The sequence below is a fragment of the Austrofundulus limnaeus genome, unplaced genomic scaffold (assembly GCF_001266775.1).
Source record: "Austrofundulus limnaeus strain Quisiro unplaced genomic scaffold, Austrofundulus_limnaeus-1.0 Scaffold0, whole genome shotgun sequence".
Lineage (NCBI taxonomy): Eukaryota > Metazoa > Chordata > Actinopteri > Cyprinodontiformes > Rivulidae > Austrofundulus > Austrofundulus limnaeus.
The window spans coordinates 8778518-8791167 of record NW_013952402.1 but is presented as its reverse complement, the minus strand read 5'-3'; the positions used below and the strand labels follow the sequence as shown (position 1 = coordinate 8791167).

At 44.0% G+C, this 12650-nt stretch overlaps 1 protein-coding gene across 5 annotated transcripts in view; it reads left to right on the top strand.

Moving 5' to 3' along the window:
* Positions 1 to 108: 108 nt before the first annotated feature.
* The window catches only part of LOC106513302 (EBF transcription factor 3), a gene marked incomplete at its 5' end in the record, with an annotated part of 66198 nt that continues 53656 nt past the window's right edge, over positions 109 to 12650 (top strand). For all 5 annotated transcript variants that reach the window (XM_014002089.1, XM_014002084.1, XM_014002096.1 and 2 more), the window contains 2 exon segments: positions 109 to 182; positions 1797 to 1865. In XM_014002089.1, the coding sequence (XP_013857543.1) occupies positions 109 to 182; positions 1797 to 1865 (143 nt within the window).

The window sequence follows — 12650 nt, the reverse complement described above, 5'->3', positions numbered from 1 at the left end:
ATTTTATGAAGTGCAAAAAAATATTTTATAGTTGCTGTATTTTTCCAAAAAATATCTGTATATTTTGGGGCATGATTGACATTATTTTCATGTTGTTTTGCTCCTAAGGCCATAGTTTATGAAGGTCAGGACAAGAATCCAGAAATGTGCAGAGTTCTTCTCACTCATGAAATTATGTGCAGGTAAGCTTATTTTAAATTTCTTCAACCTTTTCTTCCTTCTTCTTCATTTTTGCAGAAAAAAAAGGATAAAATTCACTTCTGCCCCCAATAAGGTTTGACACTTGTGATGTGGTGCAGCAGTTTAAATTGTTCTGTGGTCCTTCAGCAGCAACACAGAGCTGCTGTCATCCCCATCTTTGATTTGATTTGATTCAACTTTGATATGAATATGACAGAGAAAATGAACCGACTGTCTTTTTCATTGAGGAGGGGAAATTGWCTATATAACAAACAGCCAGTGACAAAACACACAAGTCTTGATTTCTTTATTGTTCGCTGTGATTTTGCTTTGAGAACAGCACGCCGGTATTTAAACCTGTCAGAGATAACATTCTGCTCTGCATAAATGCTGCATGCTATGTATCTTTTTTTCCCCCCCACTCCTTCTTCTTTAATCTTTTTAGTACTGAGTCGTTTCTCGGTTGATCCCACCTGTCAACACTGATCAGCGAGCCTTTTAGTGTCATTTTACCACATAAAAAATCTCAACCGCTCATGTTGCAGCCGCTTATTCATCGGTGTCACTGATACTAAAAGGAAAAAACTCCTTTTGTTGTTATTGTTGAGCTCAGCGTGAGCTTTGTGAACACTGAATTTGGATACTGTCGGTTAACCTCCCCTTTGTTGCACCGGTGCATTGTTCAACTTAGAGCAGGAGCAGACCCAAGAGCAGAGAATGATTTGTCTTTTTTCATGCATAAACTCATCACTCACGCTCAATTTATATATGCATCCATCACTTATTTGTGACACGCTGAATATGGTTGTGCTGTAGAGGTAATTTTTTTTTTTTTTGGTCAAGAGGAAGTGCATTTTGCTCCTGTATAAAACCATATATTTACACTTATTTACTTTGTAATAAATACACTAGTTTTAAATGATGAATAATTAGTTTCCGTTATTGTAAATAAGGGATAGCAAGTGGATGACTGACAGTTATTTTGCACAAAAGTTTTGTTTTTCCCTCCACACCATATGGCATAAATCAATCTTATTCACATATGTTTCTGTGTTTTCCTTTCAAATGGAAGCTGAGATGGTGTATTTGTTTAATTTATTCTTTTTTTGGGGGGAGTTTTGATTCGAGTCCTAATCAAAGAAGTAAGAGGCAGGCAGCTGAAGCTATAAGTTTAGGGAGGAGATGGCTGAAGCATGTGCTGGAAGATAGATTAGTGCTTTTCAGGCCATAATTGATAAATGCCCTGCAGAAATATTGGTTGAGGGTGGCACCTTGCATCTCCCTCAGAAATAGCAGCTTGGCAATTAGAGGTAAACAAAAGCTGAAGCTGTGAAAAGTGACTCCCCTGCCTCCTGGCCCAATCCCCACTCCCCTCCCAACACTAAGCCAAACAACACAACATGTTGTTTGCACCATTTTTTATCAGCCATCAGCATCAGTGGAATTAGATAAATTAAGTGAAGGAAATTTTGCGGCGACCCCCCCACCCCCACCTCCCCTCAGTTCTCTTAAAATAAGAACCCTTCTGCTGCATACAGTAAATGCATTTCTTTTTATATGTTCAAACAATTATTTCCTGTCTTATAAAATAAACACTTCKTTTTATGTTTCTGCAGCCGATGCTGTGACAAGAAAAGCTGTGGAAACAGGAACGAGACTCCGTCAGACCCGGTGATCATTGACAGGTAGGACTGTGTGCAGCATCCTCAGTGTGTGTGTGTGTGTGTGTGTGTGTGTGTGAGAACAGGTAATAAGTGAGTGAATGACTGAGTGTCACGCCGACTAAACGGACGAGTGTCTGAGTGCTCGAGCAGACAAATGGATGAGCTTGTGAACAAATTGGTTCCTTCCCGGTGCAACCAGACGGCCCAGTTGGGCTGACTTTTGCAGCTTGCGGTGTGGGAACTCTGGCTGATGCTGTGTGAGCGGCTGAGGGGCGTCTTTCCCAGGTACCTGTGCACCGAGGGGGCGGTCACCACCTGGATAGGGTTTGTTCACTCACAGGTGGTTCAATCACCAGAGGATCGTGATGGGAATACTTCTAATTAGCTTGGGCACCTTTGCATTTATTTGGCTCGCTTCCTAGTCTTTTGTTTTTGACAGTGATGCTTGCACGTCAAWACTTGTTTTTTCCACTGAGTGTTTTCCTCTTTCAACGTAGCTGTGAGCAAGATGCCATTAAAGTTTAGTTCTAAAAGGGATAAACGTAGCAGGAAGGTTGCATCTCCTATATACAGAGGAGGAATAAAAGCGCTTTTCTCAGGTGCTGAAATATTTCTTTTATTTTTTTTAGATGTCAAAACTATAAGTCGTGGTCATTGTGAGTTTGTTTAGGTTGACCGTGTATGTGTGTGTGCTGGATAGGGAGGTGATGTAGGGGGTCTAGTCTGAGCGTCGATCTCAATGCAWCTCTCACCACGTAGTAGGAGAGACAGCAATGCTAATGTTTGACTAGCCGGAATCACTGTTTGCTTAGCGGAGAATGCCTGCTATCTGACAGAGGGGACAACTCTCTTATTAGTAATCAAATAGGGCTGAGCAGTTGTTGCTGCCACTCCACTCCAGCGGCTTCTCATGCATCAGGAAGTAGGAGCCGGCTGCCCTGGGAGCCTGGATGGATTACCAGAGCTACTGCTGTCTGAACTCAGACTCACACAGACACACATGCAGATAAACGCCGATAATACACACTCAGATGAGGACACGAATCCAGCCAGACAGACACACGGTGTGCACTTTTTTTTTGTGTGTGCACATTGTTTACGCCGCTGCTGTGGCTGAATGCTATACATATTGTTTATGGCGGCCTCGGAGAAACGCAAGGAGATCGTGTCTGTATCTCATCACAGCTAGGGTTTCTAAATTTATGAGTCAGGAGCTTTCAATAAAAGACGGGACGCGATCGCAGATTAAAACCGATAACTTGAGACGTCCACTTTTGCCGGATTTCCGCCGCTTTCATGTTTTTGCTTTGTGTTCACTCTGTTGCCTTTTTTTTTTTGTGTGTGTGTGTGTGTGTTTTTTTCTTTTACGGTTCAAAGTTTCGCACGCCACTGTTTCTTTAATCTGCCGGACAAAGCGTGTAACTTAAGTACAATGAGCAAAATGAATGCATGTAGAATTAAAGTCAAGAAAAAAAAAGTGGGGGGGGTGGGAAAAAAAAAGAACTGGGGTAAAAAGAAGCGGATGGATATTGTAAGCTCAACTGGCTCAGGGAGGGCTCGGATTTTCATTGTGACGAGTCTGAATAGGAGTGGAGTATCCCTTTCCTTGCACAATGAGCAGCTCTGTTGAAACACAAAAGCATATGTTCCTCATTAGACCCTCCCATTGTCTCCATGTCGTAACTATGAGCCCGTCAGCTCACCCTAACAGACCCACACAGGTTCCCAGTGGCTGCAGAGAGGGCTGCCTGTGAAGGGTTGCAAAGTTTAGCAAGAGTTACGGAYGTGACCCGAGCGCACTGTAGGCGTCCTTACTGTACCATTATTTAGTGCAATTACTTGACTCTTCCTGCGGTGCATATGGCTAAGCTTTCAGTTTAAGCCGCCTTGTTTTACAGCCATTTCTGTTACATCTGTCATTTTCTCATGCACATCATTAGAGGCACCTGTGCTGCGGTCGCTGCTGGCAGAAACTGATTATTTCCAATTGAGTAGAACACAGTTGAGTGACATAAACCTAGAGGAGAGGTTTGATTGTTGAATCAAGCACGTCTCATCTGTCTACAATTACAGCATAAAAACCAGCGAGCACTGCCACATTTCATAGAGAAACAGTAGCATGGCCGAACCTTAAGAAACAGATTTGGAGTGAATCATTGATGGCGCTTGTTCTCTGTAACATTTTCCCAGATGGTAGGAGGGGGGAAAGCACACACAGCTAGCTGGCATCTAGCGAGACATTAACTGGCGTTCCCATGGATCTGGCATATCCAACGGAGTTTGGGAAACTTATCATTCCAAATGTGTCCTATTTTCCTGCGGTCAAGCCAGACATCTGTTTACCCTATTTTCTCTCTGAGTTTTGATACAGATTTTCAGTCAGATTTTTGAAGAGGAAGGATTCTCTTTAAAAAAAAAGAGTTGGTTAGATATAGGCCCAACAGCTGTCACGAAGTTTCAGCTCGACTTGGTCTTTAAATATTTCAGCAATTACGTTTGATGCCGATGCATTATTCATATTCATTTTTTTGGATGAAGAAAAGCCCTATTTTTAGTGCGTTCAGGGGCGTTCGTATATTGCTGTGACTCAAGTTTCGAGATCTTTTGAAAAAGCGAGAAGACATTTTGCTCTACAGAAAAATCAATTTCGTCTGGGAGAATAAATTCTCTTTTTCTCTCAGCGTCAAATATAAAAAGAAAGAAAGGAAGAAAAAAATCCAGCTAGTTGATGCGCAAATTAAATTCATCTAGAGACTAATTGTGGCGGTGTTGCTATGGGCGCATTTCTTTGCAGTTTGCATAAATCCAGCAGCGCTACAGATGTCACTTTTATAAGTTAATGGTGCTTTAAAGTAACTGGAGGTGTAGGTTTATTTAGTCAGTAATTTAAAGTCTTTAGATTTATAGTGATGAGGTACCCAATATCTGATTAGACAGTTCTCCCATTTACAGTGCACGCGCTGTACATCTGAACATAACTTAATTTACGATGACTCTTTTGGTCTGGAATCCGTCCTCACTCTTCTGCATATTGACTTTGTCTTCTCTTGTGTGAACGAGTAGAAACACTGGCCAGGCTTACGCATGGATTTTGTAATAAGACGGCGCATGTTGTTGAAAGAYGAGAGAAAATGACTCATTTTGCCTGTCGGGGTTCAGAGGTCACGTTTTCTTCTGGGAAGATTGGGCGATTTACGCGAGCAGAATTGAGACGGACAGACAGACTGTGGGATCTTGCGTGTGCTTTCCCCATGTGATTTCTGGTTTTAATGTATGTTCAGAGTTAAACATCCGGTCTCAGTTTACGTTGCCATTCACAAATAGTTTGCGGATGAAGGCTAAACATGTCAGCTCCATTTTTTTTCCAGTGGCAACGGCACTCCCTTTCACTTCCTGTCATAAAGGTCAAAGAGCACTGACCTTTGGAGTGCAGCCCAGCCACTGAATAATTCATGACATTGACTTGTTTTTCCCCCTTATTTTTTCCACCCCCTTGTCTCCCCCCCACCACCACTTTTTTTTTTGGTCAGCACACATGGCTGTGCAGTGGGAGGCTTTTATTCATTTAGCTCATTTATAAAGGCCTCGCTGCACCTGTTTTGTGTGTTAATGCAATTAAATTTTGGCCTAATGTAAATTTTGCTTAGCTTTCTGTTATGTCCCTCATTAGTGCACCTGTATTTTCTAAATGACTTTGCGTTATCGTTCATTTGCGGAACACCTACGAGGTCATTTCCCAGAGTGCACTTGACTTGTTGTCAAGTTGTTTACCAGGAACAAAAGACAGCAGCCTTAGAACGTCTCGCGTGTGGCTCCCCCGGCCTTCTAAGGAACAAATCGGAGAATTTGCGCGCTCCCATCTGGTTTTTGCAAAAGCGTGATTAYCTCCAAAAGCTGAACAAATGCCAGTATTTATAAGGTCAGCCCTTTATGTGGAAATGTGATGTAAATGAGAATCAGCGAAAGGGGACATTAAACAAAATTAAATTCATTGTCTCCTTTAATGTCATTTACATTTTTGGCTAAGCCCTGGACTGTCAAAGAGGATTTCTAAAACCATTTTAATTGCACATCAGCATTGGGAAAAAAAGGGGTGTGTTTTCACTGAGCAGCTGCCTCGATAACCTGCAAAAAGAAGTCTGTTTATGAAGTAGCTAAATGACGTTTTCACTGCATCTGAAGAGGGGCAATTAGGGTGGCACTTAGTAGGTAGCGTTCCAACTGCTTTTACTGAAAATGATACAGTGGATAGGGTCACTGCTTTTGGGTTTTATTAGATCCCTCCCCCATTGCACAGAGGTTAAGACTTTGCACTGCTGTGTTTTTTTTACTTTACAGTGAGTCAGTTAAAGTTGTTAAAGTGCACAGGAAGTACCCTATTTATGCATGCATGCAAACACCTGCAAACACCTAATTACATTTGGCTTAATAAATATCCAGCTTGATGTTTTATTTATGGACGTGCTCCGTGGAAGCCATGAGACAGATGTGAGCTTTTAACGCCCATTGAGAAATAGGGGAATAAACTGGCCACCCCCTCTGCTCAGGTCGACGTGCTGTTTGAGTGAAGCCTGTCTCCTTTTGAGCCAGAGTAGGAAGAGCAGGAAGTGTCGAGAGCGAAAAGCTGCACTTGGCAGCTCTCCTTTGGCTTGCACTTGCCGAAAAAAATGAAACCCAGACCCTCTCCGCAGCCCCAGAGCCAGAAACCTCCTTCCCAGTGCTCTAACATCCAGGATTGGGTAATACTGTTCACTAAGCAAAACATTACCTCAAATTATTCTCGCCCRGTTTTCTATTCCCTCCTCCCTCGTGTCGGTTTTTATCGCAGTTTGTAAATGTCAAGACACGTACAAAGACGCAGAGTATAAATGATATTTTCCAAATTATGCTCACATGTTTGGGTTCACATGAGTGGCGGCTGAATGTAACGTGGTGCCTGATGTTCCCGAGGGACGCCCACCTCACTGGGGTAGGATTCCCCAGTGGCATCAGCTAATGGCAAGACTTGACAACAGCAGAGAAGCCGGGGGTGTTGTGTTTTACTAGCGCTGAGCAGGGGTGATGACTTTAACATGTGTGCAGAGAGAAAGACGGAGATGTTTGTGTGCATGTGTGTGCGCCTCTCTCTGTGTGTGTGTGTGCGCGCGCTGTGCTAAAGAGAGAGGTGTGCAATACGAAAGAGTGGCGCGGGCCAACAGAGCGACGGATTCGGCTCCAGCTTGACGGCAGTGAAAGACGAAACATGGTTCCACATGTGTTGAGAAAGAGCAGTCCATCTGTCCGTGGAGACAACCCCTCCTTCCCCTCCCCCCCGACTCACCGCCCCCCCTTCTCATTCCCTCTTTTCCTTTCCTTCTCTTACTCCCCGCCTCCACCGCCAACGCCACCCCAACTCTTTACTCCCCTGGTTCACTGCTGACAGAAACAAGGCCAGAGTTGGGGGTGATGAGATGAATGCTGGGCCAAAAGCAACACCGGACCTTGCATACACACAGTCACACTCTTACACACATGCTGAGATTTTTTTTTTACAGAATATTTAAAAATGTAATTTCGTTTAAACATGTCTCACACTGGTTAAAGTTTACATATTTCGGTTGTATTTGCTGACTTGTTTTGTTGCAGCATTCTTGTGATTTAAATCCAAGCTGTGGAGCAACGTAAGTAATCTATTTTGATATTATGAAAGAAAACTATTAAAATTTATTCACTTTTCCCCGAACATGGTGTTGCAATAAGCCACCATGGTGAAAACCTTACATTACAGCAATTAAATCGGAGCTAAATAAAACATGGCACTCACTCTTAAATATTTAGGGGCTCTTTTTTTATAATTAAACGTTAAAGTAGTTTTGTTAGTTTTTTTTTTTTTTAAAGCAATAACTCCCGAATCTGTGAATCCCATTTAGGTCGCTCCAAACTATGTTTTTACTTCGGACATTTTTTCCCCCTTCGTAAAAAAGGGTCCCGTTTCTTTTTCTTGGCATGTTCTTGCTCTCATTCAATCCTTATTAGGTTTCCCCTAATTGTCAAACAAACTGTTGGGTCAACCTCAGTCGTAGCTGGCCGTAAAACAGCACATTAGGCCCCGGTGAGGGATATATGTGGTATTTCATCGGAGACGGAGTAATGCTGGGGTTTTATGGTTAAGTACCAGTTCACGCCCACGCCATTTGTTTCGCATTAGAGCGAAGGTTTTGTAAATCAGATCAATATGTTCGCTGAGATGTGATTCCATGTTGGGATCTCCCGAGCCGTCGTTCCTCGAGTATTTTTCTTAGGGGACTGCTTGTCGATGCCTCCGCTTCCCCCTCCTCGCCCCTCCGCACCTCTGCCCGTCCCTCCCTCCACCTTCACCTTCACCTCCATCTATTTCCATTTTCTGAATGTAGCAATTTGTAGTGTGACACGGGCAAGATTAGAATGGGAAGCAGTCGGAAGATTTCATCGGACATGGTCCTGCACCCGCTGGTGTGAGGTCACAGGACAAAGACGGGGGGAATTCAGAGCGAGGGTCATCAGTTACCTCGGGGAAACGAGCTGGTCTGCTGGCTGCTCTGTTGGCCCCAGGGGTGCCTGGGATGTATCGGGAGGAGAAGCCCCAGAGAAAGAGCCCTGAACCAGTGTCATTTATTAAAAGTGACAAGTTATTTCTAACTATAGCTCTGTTTTTATTGTTTTACAATGCTGTCATTTGGAACGGCGCCCCTCTGTTCGAGCATCGCAAACAAGTGATGAATGAACCAGGTGACCAAGCTTTCTCAACACACACGAGCTCGATGCACTTAGGCGACACATGTTTGCCGTTAAATCGCATTACGTGTGTTGTTGCTCTGTTAAATTAAACAATTGTGGCGGCTTTTATACAGATCGACCCGTATGATAAGTGTAGCAAAAACATTTCGCCGTTCACCAGTTTTCTCCAGGACATTTGTTCAGTAAATTAATAACAGCTTTACAGTATGAATCTCAAGTTGACCTCTGCATAATCAGTTCCAGAAGTTCCACAGAACATGGCTGAACTGCAATGTGTGTGTGTGTGTGTGTGTGTGTGTGTGTGTGTGTGTGTGTGTGTGTGTGTGTGGGCAGAGAGTCAAGCTTCAGCTTTTACTGGTTGACTGTTTTTATTCTGGTGTTTCTTTTAATGAAAAAAAGGAAAAGAAAAAAAATCACACTAATAATAGCATTTATTCAATGTCTGACCAAACCTCCTCATTGAGGGTCACTAAGGTACTCTGTCCCCCTCCCTGCTATTTCTTTTCTTTTTTTTTTTTACCGCCTGCCCCAACTGCGTTAATGATATATGACAGAAATTTCCTTGTGCTGGTTCAGTGGCAAGAAAGGTCCTGGCTAGTCTATATCAATCCATCTGACTTATGTTCCCATGTCTTGAATTACCGCTTGATGGAAACCTGCTGCGGGCTTCTCTTGCCAATTGAAATCAGATCTCCTCCACAGCCTGGTGTGATATTGATCCATATTCAACACCCAGGCTGTGGATCGATCAGTATTGATTTGCAATAAAAAACACTCCTCTGCTTGTTCAGCACTGCAATCGATGCTTTAAAGCAAAAGGGGGGCGAAAAAATGCAAAAAGAAGAAAAACAGGACTGACCTTTTTTTTTTTTTTTTACCATGCAGTGACCAGCTGGAATATATAAAAAATATGAGGAGATGTTTTATTTCAGTTGAGGAGCAGGAATTTAAGTGACCGAACCTTAACCACACGAGCAACCTGCAAACCTGGAATCCTCTTGCACAAACTGAGACTAACCAATAAAAATGGTTTAACAGGATGATACCTCTATAAGGACCAATTTATTGAAAGAGGTGTGTCTTTTTCTGAATTAGTGGCACATCTGTGCTGCAGTCGGCAGTGCTAAAACTGTCATATCGAATCTATCAGAGGATTGAAACAGAACGCTCAAAGTGGTGGATCGCTTTAGCTTGATTTGAGAGTGTTAACACAATGACATGATTTCCTGTGGTTTTGATATTAATTCATTTCTCGTTTTCCACCCCACCCACGCACACAAGCTGGGCCCGAGCCTCCCACCCGGTCCTGATTAGGACCCGGTACAATACAGAACACAGCGAAGCAGACCAAGATGACCTGCTGAGCTCCAGCCAGATCCACTTTCCTCCCTGTCACATCTTAGTCCTAATCTTTCGGACTTCCTCTCCTCTGCCAAATAACTGTTCCCATCCAGCAGGTCCCAGCATTGGCTCGGGCTGCCAACATCTGAAAGTTATTATCCCCAATCTCTGACATCCAGGAGTTTACAGTTATATAATGATGGGGAAAACCACATGTCCCCAGAGGCAGAGAACATTTTTGAGATGCCTCCCCATCTGTTTTTTTGGGGGGGCTGCCCATTTTGGGCCAAAGTCAGAATGGCAGGCAAGCAGATATTTTTTGTAATCTTTTATATATTTTTTTCGACCACTGTAACAGGCCAGTCTGGGAGTCATTATATGGGGTGATAAAGCAAATCCAATTGGGTCAAGTTCCCTCTCTGCGCCCTGCTGGTGGCATCAGCTCTCCCTGCCTCGCTGCTCGTCCCTGACTGTGTAAAGTGGTTGTTGTTTGTTTGTCCTAGAGAAGCAGGACTGGGGGGACTAATGCAAGCCCGGGGGCCAGCCGGGTCGGAGGCGACGGTAAACCCGAGCCGCCTGGCGAAGCTGTGCTCCCTCGCTGCTGGCTCGGCCTTGTTTGGACTGCAGCTCCGGTTTGCTTTCTTAGAGGGAAGCTGAGCCTCTGTAATCACTGAGCCCTTCGCTCGGGCGGGGAGTGCAGCCGAGACCGGAGGGAGTGATGACATAGGTCCGCAGAGGCCTGGCCTGGTCCACCCCTGCTGCTCTTAGCATATTTATTTTCTTTTCTCATTGCATGGTTTAAGTCACACCGTATTATGTTCAGACCTTATGCACGTGCATAAAGCACTCAGATGTGATGAGGTGCATGGCGTAAGCTGTGGGCTTTGTTTTTACTAATAAAGCTAGGGATTAGTGACTTGCTGACCTCAGTGTAAACTTTATTAGTCTGTTAATCACATACTCTAGTTATGAAGCAGCCTCTACCTGATGTGTAAGCACTCAGACAGTCATGCAGTTCAGATTATTGGGAAACTGACTGAATTGCCCTCGATTATTGAAGCGAAAGACCTTCCCTGTGCTATTTTCAAACGTGCATTTTAGCTGAATGAGCCATATTCTTAAACATTTAGATCAGTTAAAATCTCATGTGGCCACTCTTCAAAAATGTTTTATTCAGCATCACCACTCTGTTTTTTTTTTTTTTTTTGGTACGTTATTGAAATGGGTTGTCGATTCGAATGGAGTCAACCTGGTGGGCCAATTTCATTGTAACCAGTGGAGAGTGAAAACCATCGCCGCAGCATAGGCTCACCAGAACACACACTGAGATTGGACTAGGGGGGGAAGCAGTGAGAGTGAGGGTGCGTTCTCCAGATGGAGATCCCAGATATGGCGTGTGAGGGGTGGTGGGGTGGTGGGGGTGGGATGTCCGGGCCATTTTCCAGGGTTTCCATAATGGGAAGCTACCCCTTGCTTGCTTATTAAGTTGTGCACACAAGGCGGAGGGACAGGAGAGATGGAGAGGAGAGGAGATAAGGGCAGGCGAGGCGAGAGATGGACAACCTGCGTGCGTTCACCTCTCTGTTGCGGGTGTCAAGCAGACCCTGTCGGAGAAATCACAGGTCATGTGGATAGATGATTGTCAAAGCTTCACCTTGATAGAGGGCTTTTCTTTTTTTTCTCTCTCTCTCGCTCTCACTTTGAGCCGCCGAGGCGCACAATAAGATTTGTTTTTGTTTTCCATCGGAGAGGGAGAAAGTATGACATTCCGGTCAGGAAGGTYGCCTCTGGGGTTCACGGGGTCACAGCCCTTTTTGGTACCTGAGTAACCTCACATGGCTAAGCCATTTCTCAGCCTCTCTGAAATGATGGTGGGGTGAGGAGAGGAGGGGGTGGCGGGGCTGAAGGTGTGGGTAGGAGAATGATCTATCAGCGGCAGCAGCAGACATGCAGACAGCATGGCAGCTACTGCAGCTAAACAGAGTGAGACAGATAGGCCGAAGTCTCTCATACGTAACCAGCAGCTTTAAGAAGACAGCGCTGAGTGTTATGGATGCTTGACATTGACCTCTGATACACAGATGGTGTATTTATCAAGGTTGTAGGACAATGGTGTGTTTGTTTGTAAATTATTTAGTTCACTGGGCGAAATGCCGCTTTTCCTCACATAAAACTTGCCACTTTTGTAAGCTAAGAACAATGTGTTTTTGTTTTCCCTTTTGTGCCTCTTGTCAGCTGTTTTTCTACAAGGTTTAGAATTTAGGTGATCATATTTCCAACACTGTCAGTTCTATCAAGTCAAATCTACTTTAAAAAGGAGAGGAAAAAAGCTCTGAAGCGTACATTTTTCTCTAAGAGAAATATTTGTGTACAGATAGGCCTGTCATTCTGTGAAACAACATTCATGATTCTTTTATTGGTGCTCTGCCATCACCCGCTCTTTTCCCTCTGTGGAAAAAAGGGCTAGTCTACAAAGTGGCTTTTTGTCGTTTGAGAGAAGTAAACTTCATCAGGTCGACGGTGAGGTGTGCTTCACATGTCACTCAGTCGAGCTCTCTCCTAATGAAATGCTGCATACAGATTTCTGCCTGCGGGCTCAGGGGGATAAGACCGTGGTAACAGAATGAAACAAACCCCTTCCCATTCCCTTCACTTACACACATACAAAAACACACACACACACACACACACACACACACACACACACAC